General features: G+C 36.4%; 1 protein-coding gene across 2 annotated transcripts; it reads left to right on the top strand.

Annotated features, from left to right (window-relative positions):
* The first annotated feature begins 537 nt into the window (after positions 1–537).
* LOC133326275 (tetraspanin-13-like) lies at positions 538–22,554 on the top strand. 2 transcript variants are annotated; one of them, XM_061534959.1, is made up of 4 exons: positions 538–661; positions 7,307–7,474; positions 17,032–17,370; positions 22,459–22,554. In XM_061534959.1, the coding sequence occupies exons 1-4, from the start codon at positions 602–604 to the stop codon at positions 22,552–22,554; spliced, it is 663 nt and encodes a 220-aa protein (XP_061390943.1). In that variant the 5' UTR covers positions 538–601. The 2 variants fall into 2 exon arrangements, with proteins under 2 accessions (XP_061390943.1, XP_061390946.1); XM_061534962.1 differs by lacking the exon at positions 22,459–22,554 and adding an exon at positions 17,493–17,591 and having other exon boundaries at positions 557–661.
* Positions 22,555–23,442: the final 888 nt, after the last annotated feature.

Here is a 23,442-nt window from a genome sequence, read left to right as displayed (position 1 = left end):
ATTCACTTTTTTCTTTAATAAATTTGCAAACAAATTTCACCGTTTAACCTAACGGTTTGCTCAGGTCTTGACAATCATGCTTTTTATTGCAATGTTGTCAGTACTGCTTTGTGAAAGAGAAGGAGCGAGAGAGAGAGAGAGCATTGACAATCATCTGTTGTACAAATGTCGACCTAACTCTCCCTGTCACATACAACCCCATTGAAGAGCTCCAAACACAAGCAGTAAAATAACAAGAACGGTTGCTGTTGGAAACGTTCAGAGACGGAAGAAAAAAAAGCAAACGAAACGCGAAAAGAACAAAAACAAAAATAATAAGCAAAAACACCAAAAAATTAACATAAAAATTTGCATAGTTTTTTGTATTAAATAATAATAAAAATAAAACGGTGTTTTGAAGAGCGAAAGTGATTTGTCAAGTGGTGGTACTAACAACAAAAACAACAACAGTTTATTAACAATAATAACAACAAAGAAAACCACACAAATCAGTGACGAAACAAAAGAGATAATACACTGTGTTTGTCTGTCAGTGAAATAGATAATAATAAAGAAATAATAAAAAAAAGAAGAGTGAAATAATTAAAAAAAAAACGCAAAAATGTGCGGTGGATTTACGTGTTCAAAGAATGCATTAATTGCCTTAAATATTTTATATGTGGTAAGTGGGATATGGCAGACATACAGACAGAAATGTCAAACAATTTATGGTTACAAAGCTAAGCTACTGAGCCCTTGGCAAGGGCGCATAAACCACAACAACAACAAAAGAAAAAAAATGAAGCCGTAAACAAAAAACGGCGACGAACGCGAACAGACAAAACTGCTGACTGATTACAATCAGAAAATTTAGCAGAGCGTAAAGAAAACTGTTATACATAATAACTTAAAAAATTGTTGTTGAGTATTTTTTTCCCGATTTGGAGCTACTTGACCCTATAAGGTTACAACAAGTCAAATATCAAGTCTCCAATCACACAACTTTGTGGAGCAAGAAGAGTAGTTAGTTGAGGAGGAGGAGGGTGCCAAACAAAAAACTCATATTTCATATTTAGCTGATTTTTTTTTTGAAAAGTCATGAGGATTTTTGTTTCTCATTATACATACAAGGCAGCGCACAGCACATTTGGGACCTGACGGCCATATGCAGTGCCATATATCCTTATTCATTTGGTTCCCAATATCCTCCTCTTCACATCCTGCACAATGCTCTAATTTGCCCTTTCGAAACAAAGAAAATTGTCTCACCAGGGGTTTCTTTAAGCTTTTTTTACCCTTTGTTCCAGATCTCTTACCTTTCTTCCCCTCCCCTGTGTTCCTCGTTTTCTGCTTTCCTCAGAAATCCTTTAAAATATCGATTTCGTTTTGCTTTATTTGTTTTAGCATTCTCATCATCAACAGCATGGATGGCAGCAAGACAGTCAAAAACAAATCATCCCTCCTCTGGCATTTTGTTTTTCCTCATAAGAGCTTCTTTTTTTAATGTATTACACATTTTTTTCCAATCACTTGCCCGCTTACTTTGTAATCACACAGACAGACAGTCAGTCAGTGAAGCAAGCAGCCAGCCGAAGTCTCCTCAGACCATTTCTCTTAGTCTGGCTATCAGCAAAAGGCAACAATGTGTTGTTATTGTTGCTGTGTTGCCTGACTTCTGGCTGGTTAGGCTGTGTGTTTTCTGTTGTTTGTGACGGCGGCATTGCTGCTTTGTTTCCTGGTACGAGGGTGGTTCTTACATGAGAGAGAGAGGTAAAAGTCAAAGCTCCAGAATGGTATGGAGACCACCACAAATATGCGGGTGGAACATCGGAACAACTCTAGTTTAGTAAAAACGATATTTTGGTCCACAACAGATACAGCCACATATCGCACCATTTTGGAAAGAGCAATTTGTGGTCTATCATTTGAGTCATGGTTGGGGAGAGAATATTATGGACCCAAGTTCGACTTTTAGGGAGTTTTTCAAAAAAAAATCTCCAAAACGGTTTGAGATAACCCCACCATAATTAGGGTAAAAATACATACCTCTGGAAAAAATTTCAGAAAAATCTGATCGTTTTTACTAAACTAAAGTTAAGCCGGAAAATCCTTAGCTATATCCTTAGTTGAACTTAGACACGGTCTGTGCGTCAGTAGGCCAGGACTGGACAGTGACACAGGAGATGCTCAATTGTCTCCTCCTCCTCAACACAGAGTCTGCAGTAATCAGTAATCATTATCCCATTTACTTGTAATGGTCCTGATATTGCAGTAACCAGTAAGGACTCCTGTCATTACTCTAATTTCAGCTTTGCTCAGGTTCATCAGTGAGTTTGTTCTCTTGGTTGACAGAGTCAGCCAAAAAGATCTTGACAAATTGCACCTAGGTTCGTTGTACCAGAGTTCATTGGCTCGTTCGTCGAAGAACGCCTCAAAGTTCCGAAAAAGATGACAGATGGGTGGTTTGATTGAGTCATCAATTGCTAGATCTGCAGATTGAGATTCTCGTCTAGCTAATTCGTCTGCCTCTTCATTACCCATGACGTAACGGTGTCCTGGTACCTAACACAGCCGATAGCTCTAAGTGTTTCCAAAACTGTTCTACACTCGAGGACAACCTCAGATTTGATATTACAGGATTTGATGCCTTTAAGAGCCGTTCAACGAGATCTGCATCCAGACTTTTTTATCAATTCCGGTGTTTTCCAAATAGCAAAGATTTCAGCTTGGAAAACATACAGTTGCTATCCACTACATGTGTAGGTAAGCTCAAGGCCTAGCTTTCACAGTAGACTCCAGACCCTGCACCTTCTTCCATCTTAGACCCGTCTGTTTAAATTGCCAGACCGTCCAGAGGAGAGTTGCTACGGCTCCAGTCGTATCTACTAGGGATAATGGCATCTACATCGTCAAATCTCAGGACTGGTGATATATAGACGCTTAGTTTTACGCGTTGGTCCAATGTTATACCTAGTTCGTTCAGGAAACATCCATGCCTGTAGGTACAATTTCGTCATAGATTTTGCAGGCAGGCTTAGGGAACTACGCGCTGCCTGACAATGCTGATACCCAGAGACCTTCAGTTCAGCATTGCATTCAGAGCTGCTTGTGGGGTGCTCCTAGCGGCTCCAGTTATTAGAATCGAAAGGATGGGCTTTACCACTGTGTTATACAACCAGTGTATAGTCGATGGCCCCCAGCTTTTCCCAATGGAGTTCTTGAATGCATAGATTCCTGTTACATCGTAATTGGCAGTTTAGGATTGTACCTAGGTATTTTGCTTCGGGCGACTGATGAAGCAGCACTACACACAGTGTTGACCTTAATAGAAGTCCTATCGGCAGTATAGGATTGTACCTAGGTATTATCCGTCTTGTATGTCCCTTTTCCAGGTGTTTTTTTTATAAAGAATACATTTCATTAGATATCTGTTTCTCTATTCAATCAATGACCAGTTGTTTCTTTTACATGACTCTTCCCTCACCTCCTCCTTCTTCTCTCTGTCACATGTGTATTGTGTCTCATTTTGGACGCTTAGTCATCTCTGTTATTGTTTTTTATTTTCTAATCAAACACAGAGCCTACATTTGAGTTTTATTTACCCCAACCCAGAAAAACATAAGCTCGTCATCCGACGGCAATTGATGTTTGACCTTAAATGGTGGGATTTATTTTTTGTACGTTGATTGTCTAGCAATTATGTGACCAGAGACAGGCATTCCAAAACACACACAAAGAGGTAAATGATCTGATCAACAAAAAGTGATAGTTCCGAGTCGTATTTTTTATTTTACTTCCAGTTATCGTTTGTTATTGTTTTCTTATAGGAATTTGTTTGATTTTTAAATAAAAACACGACTACCTGCCGGCAGCGTACTAAAACGATTATCGTCTTAGGAAGAAGCTTAAAATATTACTACAATTGGTACCATATTTTGGTGTACTAAAGTTCAATGGGACTATTAAAGTATTTAGAAAATATTACGAACCCCAAATCGATTGTATTTAGTTCACAGCTGTTGTAATAAATTTCCATTTGTGATTCGAACGTTTTGTGTGGCCATGCACTACGGGGATGGGTAAATTTTGGAAAGCTATTTCGTTTTGATTATCAATGGACCCTAACATGAAAAAAATAATCAAATCTTTTGCGTCTTCAGCGTGTTTAGTTATGAAAATGTGTGAATTATCACAGTTCGTTTTAAATAAATACAATTAATGAATGTATATTAGGGTGCTTCAGAACGCAAAAGTAGTTGGTGGTTTAATATATGCCAATTATTTTGAAAAAAAAAAAAAAAATAATAATAATATATAAATAAAAACGTTATACATTCCAAATGCCTTTTCACCTCGAAGAAACTCGTCAGCTATTTCATTCCCTTTAATATCGCACAATTGTATCTGCATTAAAAAAACGGCCCCTGAATTTATAGTCTGCTATTATATTTTGCCGCTGCAAAAGGCGCCAAAATATAAAGAGCAGAGCTTCGATATAATTTTCCGAAATCTTGCCGCTTTATTAACACCTTCTAGTGACTCAAAAAACATTTCAAGATTTCGATGGAACTGATGCGGTTGGTTGTTGTTATAGCAGTCATATTGCTTTTATACAATGGACTAAGGTGACAGACGTTTTCCGAGAAAGACTCGGGTCGTTTCGGATCGTAGATCCCTCTGTCATGGAAACGGACGCATTTGGTTGTTGTTGTAACACGTTGGCTGTTGATGAAAGTTCTTTCCTGAAAATGTTGATAGAAAAAAAAAACGGAAGAAGGAAAATATATTAATTATTAGGAAATCGAATTTGAAGAGGGTAGCCGGCGAAATTGTGCCACCTCTATTGGCTTTAGTCATAAATCTATAGGCAATATACTTGTAGGCTCGAACGGACAATTGAATAGATGGTGTGTGTCGTGAGGACTTTGCTGGAATGAGGGGCACCTGTTTAGGGTTCCGGGGACAATACGCTCTCGATACGAGTTGGGAACATTGCAAGGAAAAATCCTCTCACTCTCCGAAATTGCAGGAGGATGTTGTTGTAGGATTTTATTGAATCTGTAGCCATTTATGGCTGCGTAGACCACCAGTTGATGTATTGGATGCCATCACTGTGTATGGTTGAGATGACACGGCAGATATCATGCGAGCAGGAACTTTCTAGTTGATGTAATTGTAATGCGAGGAGAAATGAAGGATGTTGTCGAAGACCACGCCAAGGCTTTTTGGATTATGGACGGTGGGGATGCGCCTACCTTCAACGGAAATGTGAAGTTCTAAATTGACTTCTCGCGTCCAGGAAGTGAAAAGTGACACAGTAAACTTTGTAGTGGATAATTTTAGATTGCGCTCCCGCACGTACGTCGTCAATGTTAACGCCGGACGAAAGATACATGTTGAACAAAAAACCGCCTTGCGGTACTCCCATTTTGATCTTGCGATATTTGGATTTTTGGCCACGGAACTCAACGAAGGCCTGCCGCCCATTAAGGTAGTTGACAAGCCAACGCTTAATATCACTCGGAAGGGTGGAATTTGTGATGTCGGATATCAGCTCGGAATGATCGACCGTATCAAACGCCTTGGACAGATCTAAAGCATACAGAATGGTCCGTTCAGGTGGTCATCGCTGATTGAGGCCATTCACAATCTTGGAAGTAATTTCTTGCAAAGTCGTCGTTGTGTTATATGATTTCCTGAAACCGTGTTGGTGGGTTGCACGAACGAAATGCTATTTCAGGGACGGAAGCAGTAGATACTCTAAAACCTTGGCTACTGGTGACAGAAGAGAAATCGGTCTGTAGGATTCCCCATTAGTAGCGGATTTATAAGGTTTTAGAATTGGAATAATCCGGGCAACTTTCCAAATGTGAGGAATTACCAACTGTGACATCGATAACTCGAGAACTTTGGTCAGATAGCCCAGACCTATTGCTCCAAGCTTCTTTAACATGAACATGGATATGTCGTCTAGACCAAGGGCTTTGCTTGGCTTGGATTTGGAGATAATTGCCTCTACCTCGCTGGAGGTAAATGATAGTGGTCGCAAGTATCTTTTAAGATTCTTGGATCTCCGGATAACTGTCTCGAGGTATAGCTATACGCCGTGAAGATGGAACCTCCATCCTCGCCATTCTCATCCTCGGCTCCATAGAAAGTTTTTTGGAGAACTCGGCAAATTTAATTAAAATTAAATTTTATTAAAATTTTATTTAAAAAATCCAAGCCTAGAGCCTGTGGAAGCCTCTTAGGGGAAAATTCGATTTAAAAAATTCACGCCTAGAGCCTGTGGAAGCCTCTTAGGGGAAAATTCGATTTAAAAGATTCACGCCTAGAGCCTATGGAAGCTTCTGAGGTAAAATTCTATTTAAAAATCAATTTAAAAAATCACGTCTAGAGCCTGTGGAAGCCTCTGAGGAAAAATTCTATTTAAAAATCAATTTAAAAAATCCACGTCTAGAGCCTGTGGAAGCCTCTTCGGTAAAATTCTATTTAAAAATCAATTTAAAAAATCCACGTCTAGAGCCTGTGGAAGCCTCTGAGGTAAAATTCTATTTAAAAAATCCACGCCTAGAGCCTTTGGAAGCCTTTAAGGTAAAATTGTATTTACAAAATTCACGCCTAGAGCCTGTGGAAGTCTCTGAGGTAAAATTCCATTTAAAAAATCCACGCCTCCGATCCACCATACTTAGAGCTTGCTGATGATCACTGCCAGGGGATGGCAGCTTGTTCCTCCTCTGGTAGACCTCTTCAGCAGCGCCTGTGAAAATTTCTTCTACAAAACAGAAATAAACTAAAATAATAAACTTTTCTCCTATTTATACAAGAAATCTCTTAGGGCTCAATGCTCTGATTTTTACCCTTATAAAGAAAATCATTTTTTTCCAAGAAATTCCATTCAAGTGCAAAGTAATTCATCTTTTTTGTGGTGTGTATATTGCCGGAAATGTCTATTCCAAAAAAATATGATTTACATCGAAATTGATTAGCCAAATGTGAATTAATCCCCCATGGTGTTGTTGCTGTTATTTATTCGCTTTTAGGCAATTCATGGTGTGTTGCAAATTTTGTTTGCACTTCTAGTGTAATCAATGCGGGAATTAATAAGCAAAACGAAACAAAAAACACACCTGAGTCAGAGACTACATCATCTACCCATCCACCTACTCTCGCAATGAAACGTATTAAACATGCTGTGCATGCAACACATCTTAGATAAACTTTTAGATAGACTTTTTTTCTTATTTTTTCTTTTTATTTATTTTTTTCTGCTTCATATATTGATTAATAATGCTTTTGTTTTCTCTTCTTCTTCATTTTCTTCTAGATGGTGGGCTTCCTACTGATTGGTGTCGGTGTCTATGCCCGTGCCGCATCAATTGTTACAAATCTACCCATTGTTGGCGGTATACTGGCATGCGGCATAATCTTGATATTAATATCGATATTGGGTCTAGCTGGTGCTGTTAAACATCATCAAGTTATGCTGTTCTTTGTATCCTTTTTAAAACAAAACAACAACAACAACAACAAAAAAAAATTGAAAATACTAACAACATTGAAACCATGTTGAAGACCAAATCAATATATCGTATAATCAACAAGACAATAGAGGCAGATACACTTATGTCCAAGCTGAACAATGTGCTGCTAAGTTAAGAGCACATAAATGCACGAACAATCACTGCAGTGTATATTTGTTTAAAGATAAGATACCTGCATCAATTTATGTAGGCTCAAAATGATTCATTCTGGGGAGATAAGATAAAATTCTATCTTCTGAGATAAAATTCTATTTAAAAGGAGTGGATTTTTTAAAATAGAATTTTATCACAGGATCTAAGCGAGAACTTTTTAAATAGAATTTTACCTCACAGGCTTCCACAGGCTATAGACGTGGATTTTTAAATAGAAATTACCCTCAGATACTTCCACAGGGTCTAGTCGTGGAATTTTTTAAATTGAATTTTCTTTCGGAGCCATCCACAGGCTGTATGCGTATATTTTTTAAATTAAATTTTCTCTCAGAGGCTTCCACAGGCTATAGGCGTATATTTTTTAAATACAATTTCCCCTCAGAGGCTAGTAGTGTGTTAGTTTCTTGAAATGTGAAAATTTTCAATATGTACAGGTCGAAGACCCCGATCTATGCAGCAAAAATATATTGACGTGTCATTTACAGGAATTGTTCCGGATTGGGCCGGTAGCGATACTACATCGAAAGAGATTACGTTGCCATATTCTTCGTCGAAGTACAGAACCCTCAACACAGTCTCCTCAAACCCTAACGTAGTCTCCTCTTAAAACGTTGATGGTCCTACTCCTGATAGTGCATCGTTTCTGCAATTTAATTGCAACAGCCTTCAAGGAATAATATACGATATAGTGGACTTCATGAATCGGAAGAATATTATGGTCGTGGCGGTGCATTCAACCAGGCTCAATGAAATCGTAGCCTATAGCGTTGGGATGGTGTTACAACGTTCTGATGACGTATCGCACCAGAAGTGGAGTTGGGGGCCTAGCATTCTTCATGCACCACTATGTTCAATACAGGACATCACCTGGCAGCCAGTCATTTCTTTTGGGTCAGACCACCTCTTCATAAGCAGACCGCCCAAGTTTATCATCATTGAACGTCGCTCTTTCCTTAACCATAGGAAAGCCAACTGGCAAGGATTCGGAGAGTTTACTAACCAGCGCTTCAGAGAATTTTGCATGCCTTGTGATGTACGGGTAGCAGAAAGAAAATTCCTTACAATTGCAACCGCTATATTTATACCTGCTGATGGAATATCCAAGATGAGAGCTAATTTCCCAGCAGAAGCAGTTGGTCTAGCAAATAAGCTCAGACGATCTAAACCAGCAAATCCAGGGTCAGGTAACTTACATTGGAGGTCAGCAGATTAGTCGTGGAGCATAAGCGGAATAAATGGTTGAAGCACCTGAAGAGTTGCAGCATCGGTACCGGTGTAAGTAAACTGTTGGCAACCGTTAAGTCTCTCTCGAACACTGGTAAAAAGGATAATGGGACCTCAGTCATATTTAACGACTAAACAGTGACTGATCCGAAGAGATGCGCCAGTTATTTTAACAGACAACTTGTCGATATCGGGCGAAAGGAATGTCCGATTTGAATCAAACTTTGCATAACCAATTATCTTTACCAAGCCTAGATCTTTGATAAAAACATATTCCTTATATAAAACGAGTAATAAAACCTGCGCATAATTCCGAAGATCTCTGAAACCATAGGCTAAGGGTATATATCTGTCAGCGATACTGACTGACACTTTTTTACTTCTTAAAGAATCATTTTTTGGGTTAGAGTGCTCAAATAAATATCCAAAGTTCGATATGTTTTTAGATTTTCAATACCTCCTCTGTTTAGCATACAAATAGCCGCCACTAGCACATCACATTCGGCCGGCCTTGTTGTTAGTTGAACAAAAATATTTTCCCAATTGAAGAATGACCTACATGTACGCCAACTGCATGGTTAAAACACAAGAATGTTCATCTTATGTTAAGTATTCAAACTTTTTTTTCAAATTCTAACAAAAATGTAACCCCCACCAGTCGATGTTGTTGTATTTTTCGAGAAATATTTCTACTCCCCCAACCTAAAAGTTTTGTATTTCTACACACCCAAGTACCCAATCTAGTACAAGTACCTAATGTAACAAAATTCTTATGCGCCTCGTTGCTTTTATAAACTATTAACCATTCCACAAAAAAAATGAAACTTTTTTTCTGAACTATTCGCATAATATAGCAGAAGCACCAGTAGAGGCAACTGCTGGATGGATGAATGGTGAAGTGGTAATGGGTGGAAGCTAGTTTATTTTTATAGTTCGTTTTTTAAGTGGAACTGCTGCCTTTGAAGACGAGGCAAAAAAGGCATTTATAAGGAAATTCTCATTTCAACTATGAACAATAATAAATTCTGCAGGATTAATGAGGCGAATGTTTAAAGTGGAATTATTATTCTAACATTCGTTAGAAATATGCCGAAGGGATGAAAGGACAAAAAACATTTAGGAGAGACAAAGGGTTTTTTGTCTGCTAATTTTTTCCTCTCTCTCAAAGCCGTGGCTATTTTGAGACGCATCAAATTTTTATAGCTTTGTTAAGGTTCTCACAAATTTCAACTTGGTTTTTTTCTTCTTAATAATTTTTCCGCCATAATCTGAAATTGAAACAGACTTCCATAGCCTCTAGGCGTGGATTTTTAAATAGAATTTTACCTCAGAGGCTTCCACAGCCTCTAGGCGTGAATTTTTTAAATAGAATTTTCTCGTAAGGGGCTTCCACAGGCTCCAGGCGTGGATTTTTTAAATAGAATTTTACCTCAGATGCTTCCACAGCCTCTAGGCGTGGATTTTTAAAATAGAATTTTCTCGTAAGAGGCTCCCACAGTCTCTAGGTGTGGATTTTTTAAATAGAATTTTCTAGTAAGAGGCTTCCACAGGTTTCAGGCGTGGATTTTTTAAATTGAATTTTACCTCAGAGGCTTCCACAGCCTCTAGTCGTGGATTTTTTTAATAGAATTTTCTCGTAAGAGGCTTCCACAGGCTCCAGGCGTGGATTTTTTAAAAAGAATTTTACCTCAGAGGCTTCCACAGCCTCTAGTCGTGGATTTTTTAAATAGAATTTTACCTCAGAAGCTTCCACAGCCTCTAGGCGTGGATTTTTAAAATAGAATTTTCTCGTAAGAGGCTTCCACAGTCTCGAGGCGTGGATTTTTTAAATAGAATTTTCTCGTAATAGGCTCCAGGCGTGGATTTTTTAAATAGAATTTTCTCGTAATAGGCTCCAGGCGTGGATTTTTAAAATAGAATTTTCTCGTAAGAGGCTTCCACAGTCTCGAGGCGTGGATTTTTTAAATAGTATTTTCTCGTAATAGGCTCCAGGCGTGGATTTTTTAAATAGAATTTTCTCGTAATAGGCTCCAGGCGTGGATTTTTTAAATAGAATTTTCTCGTAATAGGCTCCAGGCGTGGATTTTTTAAATAGAATTTTCTCGTAATAGGCTCCAGGCGTGGATTTTTTAAATAGAATTTTCTCGTAATAGGCTCCAGGCGTGGATTTTTTAAATAGAATTTTCTCGTAATAGGCTCCAGGCGTGGATTTTTTAAATAGAATTTTCTCGTAATAGGCTCCAGGCGTGGATTTTTTAAATAGAATTTTCTCGTAATAGGCTCCAGGCGTGGATTTTTTAAATAGAATTTTCTCGTAATAGGCTCCAGGCGTGGATTTTTTAAATAGAATTTTCTCGTAATAGGCTCCAGGCGTGGATTTTTTAAATAGAATTTTCTCGTAATAGGCTCCAGGCGTGGATTTTTTAAATAGAATTTTCTCGTAATAGGCTCCAGGCGTGGATTTTTTAAATAGAATTTTCTCGTAATAGGCTCCAGGCGTGGATTTTTTAAATAGAATTTTCTCGTAATAGGCTCCAGGCGTGGATTTTTTAAATAGAATTTTCTCGTAATAGGCTCCAGGCGTGGATTTTTTAAATAGAATTTTCTCGTAATAGGCTCCAGGCGTGGATTTTTTAAATAGAATTTTCTCGTAATAGGCTCCAGGCGTGGATTTTTTAAATAGAATTTTCTCGTAATAGGCTCCAGGCGTGGATTTTTTAAATAGAATTTTCTCGTAATAGGCTCCAGGCGTGGATTTTTTAAATAGAATTTTCTCGTAATAGGCTCCAGGCGTGGATTTTTTAAATAGAATTTTCTCGTAATAGGCTCCAGGCGTGGATTTTTTAAATAGAATTTTCTCGTAATAGGCTTCCACAGGCTCCAGGTGTGGATTGTTTAAATAGAATTTTACCTTAGAGGCTTCCACAGCCTCTAGGCGTGGATTTTTTAAATAGAATTTTACCTCAGAGGCTTCCACAGCCTCTAGGCATGGATTTTTTTTATTTATTTTCATAAAAAATGTTTCCGCATAATCTTCAAGTGAAATAAGGAAGCTTGTTTTACCACCCCCCTCCATAATTTATTTTTTCAGATTACTTTTAATTATCTCTCCAAACACACACATCCAATGATTTTTTATTTTTTTGAAACAGAAGTAACATTTGGGGAATTGAGTTCAGCTGCCGATAATTATTATGTCAACACAATTATCTAGACGATGCTACCAGGGCAGGCAGACAGTCAACCAAGCATCCCTCCAACCATTCCTCCAACCAACCAACAGCAACAGTAGCAACACCCATTGTCTATTGTATTAGGGTTTTACAAATTATGGAATATGTATTCCCAAACCCCCCATGGCGGCGTCAACTACAACAACCGCAACCACCTCCACCACCCAATTCCTCGGGCCTTAAAAATTGAAAATAGAATATTACTTGGATTCATAAGAATATTATGCTGCTGGAGTGTGTCAAAAAATAAAAACCCCTATGCCAAGAGGGTATTCATCATGAACCAGAACAGCAACAACATCAGCTCTTGCTTTTGGTGCCACAGCTTTTTGCTGATCTAGGACGCCCGCGAACGTAATCAAGTGATGTGAACAGAAGAAGGTTATCACAATTACTTTGTATGGCCGAACGACCGACCCCCCTTCCTGCTGTGACGACATGCGTCGCCTGCTCAATGTATGAGATTGTTTTTGTTGTTGTTGTTGTTGTTTTTTCTTATTTTTTATATTCTGCTTGGAACATAATGAAAACAACATCATCAACGTCAACTACTTTACCACAAAAAAAAAGACAGACAGACAGTCACACAGTCGACCTCATAAAATTCCACACTATTAAAGGAGACAACAACAAATTTAGTCATAAGCCCCCCAATACAACAACAGCAACAATATGAACAAGATGTGAAAACATAATGACAAAAAATTAAAATGCAAAAAGGTTTCAAAGCACACAAAGGATGAGGAAGGAGGATAGTAGCAGCACCTACACATATGGAATAATATGAAATTCCCCATTGATAATTGACAATAATAAACAAATGTGAATGATGGTGGGGGAGTTGTGGTCGGAGAGGTGAATGTGGAGATGGAGGAGGAGAAGGATAAAAGGAACACAGTTTACCTCAAACACAAAGAAAGTAATTTTAATTAGATCACGACCATCAGAGGCACAGGCTTTTGTTTTTCAAATAGAGGTAGACTTCTTCAAGTAAAATACGGTCCCAAAAGTATGATTACCCATGAATAGTTTTGCAAATACTATCGGAGCCAAAGTTATTGATTTTGTCAACCATGAGAGCATCAATGAGTGGCATAGAGGTAGATGACTCAAAAATATTTGTTTAACACTAGAACGCCGAAGACGGTCATTTTGACGGCTTTCCAATTTCAAGTACAAAATCAACTGTGCATTTAATGACACTATTTTTTAGAATTTGGTGACTTTTTGTACTTCATAGAATTACGTTTATTATAAAAAATTCACCAAATTTTCAAAAAAGTGTCATTAAATGCACAGTTGCTTTTGTACTTGAAATTGGAAAGCGGTCAAAATGACCGCCTTCGGCGTTCTAGTGTTAAGGATCACCAGAACCAAAGGAACTTCGGAACTTCCTATTCAGGCAATTTGGAATCGATTTACAAATTTTCGCCTCTGACCGGCCGATGCCCACAATAAAACTCGAAGGGGGTAACTGATTCCATCCAAATATTGTACATCTTAATATTTCTTCCAAATTTAGTTCAAGTTTCAAGATGGCGAATATCGGTCCTGAGAAGATTGGATTTATCGGTTCCCTCCTTCTTGTACCTCCACCACAAAGGGTGAAAATTTAAAATTTTTACTAATTCAATATTAAGCAAATGGAATGTCTGATTTGACCCACACTTTGCAAATTTCAACAGACAACAGCGAGATATTGTCGTCCTTTAACACAAATAGCAGCAGATATCGCCACCCAAAGTAAAAAATGTAAACACAAATCAAGGACCTAACCACTGTACAAAATTCAAGGAGTCTTTGTTTTTAGGCAACAATAGATGGCAGTCCCATAACGTAGGATAGGCTACACCAGACCAGGCATTTACTATTGAATAAAAAGAATAAACAAAAACGTCCATGAGGTGGACATTCAAAATACCTGCAATTGATCGAGGCTTCCAGGAGAAAAAGAAACACAATACTACAGACCGGAAATGAAGCGTGACGAATGCAAACGATGTATGAAATTCTAATTTTGAGGTTTTCTGTAATATGGGGGAATATTTTTTTTTTTCGGAATCGAATGAAAATCCAAAATATTAAATTACCGCCAATTTGGTTGGAAATGGTGACCAAAATACCTGACGAATACATACGATAGCAATGGACCGGTACAGTGCCCCCACACTCACTAAAAACTCTTCAAATGAGTAGAGTAACAACATTTAACCCGAAGTTTATGTTTGAGACAGATCGAAGTGCTGGAGGGAGGAATTTCCGATTAATTTTCCCGTGACAACTAGTCACAGTTGCAAATGTCGATAAAACATCCCTGACATCAGTGCAATTCTTACAAGCCAAAATTCCAAACCCTGGCGTAACTATTCTTTAAGGAACGGATTAGACAAGTTTCACGCTGATTTATTTGGGACTAACTTAAGTCCCAAATAAATCAAATCAAATGCATTTCTGCAATAAAACTCTAGCTAGCACTCCTCCGGCGAGTGTGGGCCGCCATTCTTCTTGGTTATATTCATAGACCTCCTCTGTTTCTCAATTAAATTCAATATTTTTTTACGTACTCCAATAAAGGATGATCCCAACAATTTTAACTGATACACAACCGAGTGTCTATCATTGTTATCCATTTGCCTTCTGGGATCATATGTCCAATATGTGGGCCAATTTCAAGGCCTTCGCAAATATTTCTCTATAGGATGACCCTTCAGTAATAGTTTCCGCAATCATACGGGTATTTTATATGCGTCTACGTCTTTGTGAATCGTGCTAGGAACATACAATTTCCTAGATTGTGCGAGACCTTCGCGGGTCCTATGTAAAAAGTCCGAAGTTTTTTTTTTTTTACCGGAAAATTGTCTGAGTTCTTTAAATATGGACTTACATCGAAAAATTTTTGTAAAACTAGTTTTCTTTCTCCAAAAACACAGAATGGGGCGGGACCATTATATGAGGGATGCGTTTGGACATGGAGCTGTATTCAAAAATTTCAACTGGAATATTTTCAACGGCCAAGACCCGAAATGTTTAATTGCATCCCCATGCTTCTATTGGTCATTGAAAAGTGTCCCTTAAAAAGTCCACGTTTCCATTGGTCCATGCAAAATATTCCTTTTAAAATCGGCGCTTTTATTGGTCCTTGAGAATTTCTTTAAAAATCCACGCTATTATTGGTCTGGGCTTCTATTGATCCTTGAGAAAAATTCATTAAAAATCTACGCTTCTATTGGCCTGGGCTTCTATTGATCCTTGAGGGAAAATTCATTAAAAAATCTACGCTTCTGTTGGTCTGGGCTTCTATTGATCCTTGAAAATCCACGCATTGTTTGAGCCATAAAAAGGTCTTTAAAAAATCCACACCTTGTGTGGGCCTAGAAAAATGTTCTCTAAAAAATCAACTCCTTATGTGGGCCTAGACAAATTTTCTTTAAAAAAATCCATGCCTCAGTTGGTCGAAGAAAAGAAAATTTTAAACAAGTGAAAAAAGCGGTAAAATTCGCCGGGCCGAACTATGGCCATAGATATACTGGCAGATACTTGAAATGAAAAAGTGAACCTATACCGATACTTCTACAAACCGATTTATGTAAACCACTATGTATACTAAATACAATTTTCAGCAAATTTTTAATGGGGATTTTTCATAAACTATGAAAACCCTAAAGCGTGGACTGATACTAATAACGCATGGTAGAGTATACAATCCTAAAACTACTGCAATTTAGAGTTATATGAGGCTATGCCTAAAGGGGGACCAATATTTATTACATAGTGTAGGAATTAGCGAATATTTGGGGATATCATTATATGAGGGCTATGGGCTAATTAATGACCGATATATGTCAATTCCTTCCTTCAGGAGGTATCATTACTTGGAGGAAATGCCTAAATGCCTACCGATATATTTCATTATCGTCAGGTTCGAGTTTTTTATCACCATATATTTAGAAGACTATCCCCCATACTATGGCAGAATACGCCTATATGAGGACAAAAATCGTCATAGAATTTTACTCCATACTATGGTGGAGGGTATAACAAAATACACGCGGACAGGCGTGTTTCGACTGTATATAATATCAGTAATTTCGGATTCAGATTCTACTCAAAAAATTAGATTGAACTTACTTAGCTTACGTGTGACAGAGCTTTCGTTCCATAAGCTGAGCTTGAAAAAGATTTCCAGGCGTGTCGGTCTTTTGCGCAGTTTTTCCAATTGGAAAGACCATCTTCGGCAATGTTGACTTCCACTTGATCTTTCCATATTTTTCGTGGCCTTCCCCTTCTGTTCACGCAGAAGGGGAAGGCAGGTTTGCATTTTGAACTGTAGCCAAAAATAGCTCAAATCTGGTAAGAGTAATGACTTTCCAATAAGGCTGCGACCAATAAAAAATGTGATAATGTGAGCCAAGTCATTCATTTATACAAAGCATGATTCACATGTATCCGATCTGCGCCTGTTTAAAATAGTGTATCTTTTACATAATTTTTTAAACAAAGATATTGTAAACTCTGTTCAAAGTATGGAGGATAAACAAAGGATAACAATTTATTCAAATTGAAAATATAAACATTAAACGAACCTGGATGAAATGACTCTATCATCATGACATCGTCGATGGAACTCACAATTCCTTTATATTTATCTCTATTGTCTTGTTGTTGTATTTTTTATATTGCTTTTACTTCATTATGCAGTTTCTAGAGAAAGCTATAAAGCTGAAAATATATTATGCATACGAAAAAAAAACAAAAAAGAAAATGAAAAAATTGTAATCTTATTTAACACATTGAACTAAATGACTTTGTAGCGCACACACACAATCACACTTAAAATTATTATGCAAATTTCTGGGTTTTTCCTTAATTCATTTATATAATCTGTTCCGCTCGAACAGTACATGATCATTTTGTTCTTGCTCTTCCTGATACAATTCTCCATTGCCAGTTCATGTTTGGCCGTGAATTCGGAACAGCAACAGGAATTTGCCGAAGAAGGATGGAATCGTGTGCCAGCGTCAATGCACAAACAAGTGCAGGACACCTTCCTCTGTTGTGGTTTCAATTCGACAAATACCACGGCTGACGAATCCTGTGAGGTGGTAAACAAACAATGCTGTGTCGGTTCCTACGATACCAATTGCCAGTGTCCACCATGTCTGCCCAAGTTGGAAGATAAAATCAATTATGTATTCAAATTGTGCGGTGGTTTGGGTATATTCTTTAGTTTTACAGAGGTAAGTAAAAATACAATTTATCAAAATTTAAAATAATTTACAAATGACTAATTATAATTAACGACATTTTGTATTTTTTCTTCCCCAAAATTTGCTACTAACAAATGGAATGACCTCATCAGTTCATTGGTGTTTGGTTAACCGTTCGCTATCGCAATCAAAAAGATCCACGTGGTTTGCCCAGTGCATTTCTTTAAATACACCAACTGAAACAAAGCAAAGCATAACACAATTCAATACGAAAAATAATGAAATGATTTATACGAATATGATTTACATTACATTAACTATATATAGACATACATACAAATTACATTATATAATCCATTTCACACTTTCCCATTTGCATCTAAAACCCCCTAACACCCCTCCTCCTTTTCTTGCCACATTAAAAATTGACCCAAATAATTCATGCTAGTCATAAAAGTAAAAAAAAAAAATGGAAATGGTGTTAACATATGGATAAACTCATAAAACAAAATGGTATTTATAAACAACTACAACAACAATAATATTAACAAAATGTAAAATATTTTCGATATTTTACAAATACACCACCATTACACATTCCATTAAATGTTTATAAAAAAAAAAAACAAAATGTAATTAAACAACAAAATGATTTTTGTAATAACACAACACCAAAGCCCACTCTCCCCCCATTCCTACATATATTACGATCTTAACCATGAAGAAAATTCCATTCTTACATACACACATTAACCAACCAACCTACATACATTCTATCACAATCTAATTATTTATTCTTCATTTACATAATTAAATATGCATTAATCATTGAAACATAATTACTTTTCTATATATAAAAAACATTATATACATCTATACTATTACATATATATACAAAACCCATTAAATAATATATACATTAATATAAGTACATACATCTACATTTATAACTATATTTAGAGACTTTTTAGTTATGTAAGCCGCCCTCCTAGTCATCAAAATCCCCAAAACTGTAGCTTACCCAATTAGCTGCTATTTATAAAAAACAGGCATCAATCAACAGACAACTCTACAGCCTTCGTTATAATCTTAAATCACAAACAAAATCCTAAAATATTTTCCCACAAAAATATATATTTTTGAAATTTTCTTTTTTTATTTTCTTTCTTTTTAACATATCCACAAGAAAAGGGTTTCATTCCAAAAAAATATACCTAAATCATCCTCATCATTATTATAAACTATAACCAATATCCGTTCCATTCAAATACCTTCACTTTTATGGCCTACTACGAATAGAGAATTACATACAAGAAAAATACATTTCCACATAACCGGAGAGTCATAAAACATTGGGTGAGAACAATTAATTAATTTTGATTGTTTATTTTTTTGGTTCAACGTTTTTTAATAGTTCTTTCGTTTTTTTGCGTATACACTTTTTATTTATTTATTTAAAAAAAAAAAAAAATGCAATTTGAAGCCTCGAAGGCTTTCTAAAGATTCTTTTTAAAAATTGTATTTTTTATGATCTACCACAGGTTGGAGAACTTCAAGAGGATTTGTATAGGCTAAATTACGTCTAGATGTCTCCCATAGGGATGACTTTCTAGACTGGCACGATATCCACTAAGAATCCGTCAAAAAGTGATGATCTACCAAGGGTATTTCAAAGACGTAAAGTTTTTAAAATACCTTAAAATGATTTCTAAAGGAGATCTTCAAGACGTCTTCTGAAGATTCTCTAGAGGTCTGGAAAGATCTTTTTTTCAATTGATAGAAGACATTCAAGACGTGTCCTTTTAGGAAATCTTTCAATATATTTTCATTGTTGGGCCACTAAATTCGATGCTTTTGCCTGTGTTGGCCCAATAATGTCATCAGACAATATACTGATGGACCTCGAGAAATATTTAAAAAAATCAAAGCTCTATTGTATTTTAAACATTTTTGGGACCAAAAATATATATTCCGGAATTTTGGAAAATGTTCCATCAATAGTTGCTGTAATTTAGTGGTTTACACAATTTCCTTGGAATACATTATTGATATATTCAACGATCTCGCCTATATAATGCGCTTCAATGTTATTTGTTGAGGTATAGTAAAGATCCAAATGGGGTTTGAAACTTTATTTATAATAAGAGGCGTGGATTTTTAAAGAATATTTTCCTGGAGGTCGCGAGAGGCGTGGACTTTTAAATAATATTTTCCAGGATGCCGCGAGAGGCGGGGATTTTTAAAGAATCTTTTTCCGAGGGCCGCGAAATGCGTGGATTTTTAAAGAATATTTTTCTGTGGTCTAATGCCAGCATGGATTGTTTTAATTTAATGAAGTCCCACGGTATTGGAAACTATACTATGTGAGACCACAACAAAATCAACGAAATTGTGGAGTTTCTAACCCAATGAAAAATTTTGACCAGCAACTGCTGCTAGTCTGAAGACCGCATCCTTTTCACTGCTACAGAGTGGAGATATGTTTTAGTCCTCAGTAATACAGAAGCCATTTATATCGGCACTGCTGCCGCGAGGGCATCCTACTTTGATGCTTGGACTTATCCAGACCTGTTTCACTTTCGTAACCTGGATATTAACACTTTGTGGATTGTTAGTGTGGCTTGTTTTTCGACTTCTCACAGGACATTTACGGGCTCTCCTACCTTATAATCTAGACAGGCTCTTGTCTTCCTTCCAAAAAGTTGATGGTACTATGGACCTCTTTTCATCCAGTTAGTTATTTTTGAGTTAAAATCGCCGACTCAATTTTTCAATTATTAAGTCTCTCTCTATGTTCATCGGATAGGTTCTGGTGAACTTTGTGATTAGCTTGAGATTCTTCTTGATTAAAAATAATTCCTTGTCCGTAACGATAGCCGTATTCCCGTCGACAAATCGGCAGCAGAAATGTATCGCCCTCCGGTATATTTTGTGTCGGATCCTTCTTTTTGGTTTAGTCGCTGGTGAATCACAAAAACCAGCTGTCTACGTGGAATTGGATTTTTCAAACAACAAAGCAAAGAGAAAGAAAAGAGAGAGTAGAAGAGCAAGGAGAAAAGATAGCGAGAAAAGAAGAGCGGAGAAATGGTTATTTCAGCCATGTCAGATTTTTGACAAAGCCTAGGATCTGGTTAGGATCTATTTTAGAGAAGAAGGCTAGATTATCAACTTCATATCTTCCAAACTGTTTATGTATTCTGCCAGTCAGCGATGGACATCTACAGAGGATATGTTCAATTGTTTCTAGCTCCTCTTCGTCCTCACAAAGATGACAGTAATCCTCTCCATTGGAGTTCCATTTCGAAGTGAGGAATCTAATCTTGCAGTGACCTGTTATGATCCCCACAATGATTCTGATCTCTCTTTTATTATGTACCAGCAGCGAAGGCGTTCTTTTGCGAGAGAATTCAGGCCAGATAGATTTTGAGATTCTGCAAACAGGTTATCTCAACCATCTGTTGCCGACTATCTCGCAGTAGAACAAGCGAATATTACCAATGAAATAGCCAATGGGTGGTTTCACAGATCTCTCAATCAGAAGATTGGACGAGCAAGCTCGTCGGCTATCTTACTCCATTCAATGCCACTATGTCCTAGAACTCAACATAAGCTAATTATCTGTCGTATATCATTTAGAACTGCTTTTGAGTTTACAGTACACGACTTCACCGCCTTAAGGGCCGACTGACTATCGACATATATAGTCACCGGTCCCGTAATGTCGGCAGTAAGTGATTTTACTATCTCGTCCGCTTTCGTGATTGCAAGGATTTCTGCTTGAAAACTGCTACAAATATTGTTAAGTTTATATGTGTTATATGTTTTTAATTCCCTACAGTAAACGCCTGCACCAGGTCCGTGATAGTATTAGCGGTTAATGTCGCTGAGGGAAAATTGGTAGTTGGAAGGATACTCATAAAATTCCGGACTGAGTGTGTCAGGGAAATTACAGGAGTATAAATCAAAATTGTAGTTAATTAATTTAATTTCAGAAGGGTGGTTTGTCTTCTGGATCCCTAAGCCGACCATGGCTTAGGATCTTACAAGGCCTCAACCTGTGGCCGAAAAAAACGTATATTTTCGTCCAAAAACCAAACTGGAAAATAAAGAAGTTCTTGACCGATTTCAACAATCTTAGTTCATACGATAACAATGTAGGTCCAGAATATGTGTTAAAAGTTGGAACCGATTGAATTAATAGTTTTTGAGTTATATTGCCCGCCAATCGTAAAAATACTGTTTCGGAAAAAAGCGTTTTACACAAAAAAACAATCTCGAAGCTTGAAATGAATTGAAGATGTGCATGTGTTTTTCTCAACCGGTGGGGTTTGCGAATGTATGTGTACAAGCGTGCGACGGTAGATCAGACAGGTCTGACAGCATTCATACAGATCCAATAATCCACGCTGTCGATCAATATCATATAAATGTTATACTTCTCCAAGACACTTATTTAACCTTCGTGATATATATAATCGGCCAACCACTACATTTGAAACTACAGAGTTATCATCGACAATTTGTAGTTCACATTGACCAGTGAGTTCTGATATAGTCTTCACATTGATATTTTCACAATTCTTTCTGAGATTTCTAAAGGGTTAAAAAAATAATGATCCAAAAGCAACACTTTTCAGTTACTTTCCAGTTCCAGAGTGGTTCCAGAGCTTACCTATTACATTTTTTACCAGTGTAAATGAAGGTCACTTTTCAAGACTATATGGTTTACTCAAGCAAAGAGACCGATACTACTGTTACCGGTTGTCTCTACTAAATTCTATCAGTTGTCAGTCTGGAAAGGAAATGTGATCGACAGAAAAATAAATATCGTGAATCTACTAGAAAAAAATTCAAAATTTTTACGTGGTCTTGCTGATTTTGGTTTACCTGCATAAATCAATGTATCATACATATTGGATTTGGATACTGTTCAAGATATTTCGGTTCATTTATGTTTTACATTTATTATTTTTTATTTATTAAGTTTTAAACATTTATTTATTATTTTTGTGTATACATGTTTTATGTTTACTAATTATAATGTTCATATTATTTTTTAATTTATTCAATTAAAAATTGTTGATATTTTTATTAATCTGCCTATTTTTCATCTTGCAGGTACTTGCTGTATTTTTAGCCCGTCGCTATCGCAATCAAAATGATCCTGACTATCTGCCAGCACGTGCAGTGTTCCCACATAATTATATTTACTAATGCTGAACAAAATATTTAGCCGATCATTGTTTGTTTTTACTATTCTTAGTGGAATCTCTACTTCATTTCTGAACTACAACAACCACAACAAAGCAAAACACTGTTAAGAAATTTAAGATTTTTCACTACAAATAGAGATACTAACACACAAAAAATTGAACAAATTAAAGAAAATTAGGCAACTATATTAATAAAATGAAAAACAGAAAAACAACAACATCAAGAAATCATGTTAATAGTCATAGTTTGTTTTTTATTTTAGTTTAATTGTATATTATTATTTTTAAATTTATTTTTTTAATTTTAATTAATTGAAATTTTATACATATGTTTTATTATATTTTAAATGATGTCCACCTTTACTATGTCTTTAATTTATGATAATATATTTTTTTGTCATTATTAGTCAAAATGGGACGAAGGCTGATTATGTTTTTTTGCTCATGTTTAATTTTTTTTTTGTATTAAGTAAGAAAATGTAATATTGTACACAATTAATATCTTTTAAATTTAATGGTCTATTGCCGTACTGCAAGAATCTACTACCTTTTACAACGGTAACAAAATGTTCCTTTATGATATCGAACAAATTAGTTAAAATTAGTAGATTCTTACAGTACTGCAACAGACCAAATATAATTTTCGCTAAAATCATAGTCATCATATACAAAAGTCAGTGTACAATTTTGAAAGAATGAACAAAACCAAAAACAACTGTTTTAAGTACATGTATCTTGAGATTATTTTAAATGTAGTTTTATTTTTTAGAACAAAAATATGCAGTTTTGAAACAATTGTCAAAGAAATTGCAGTACTCTTTTTTGTAATATTTCTTTAGTTTTGTAATTATTCCTTGTATAATTATTGATTGCAAATTGTATAGAAAAT

This window comes from Musca vetustissima, unplaced genomic scaffold (genome assembly GCF_032173495.1).
Source record: "Musca vetustissima isolate MV318-11 ecotype Yass unplaced genomic scaffold, APGP_CSIRO_Mvet_v1 utg22703, whole genome shotgun sequence".
NCBI classification, from domain to species: Eukaryota; Metazoa; Arthropoda; class Insecta; order Diptera; family Muscidae; genus Musca; species Musca vetustissima.
The sequence above is the reverse complement of the archived record's forward strand: the minus strand, read 5'-3'. Positions and strand labels throughout refer to the sequence as shown.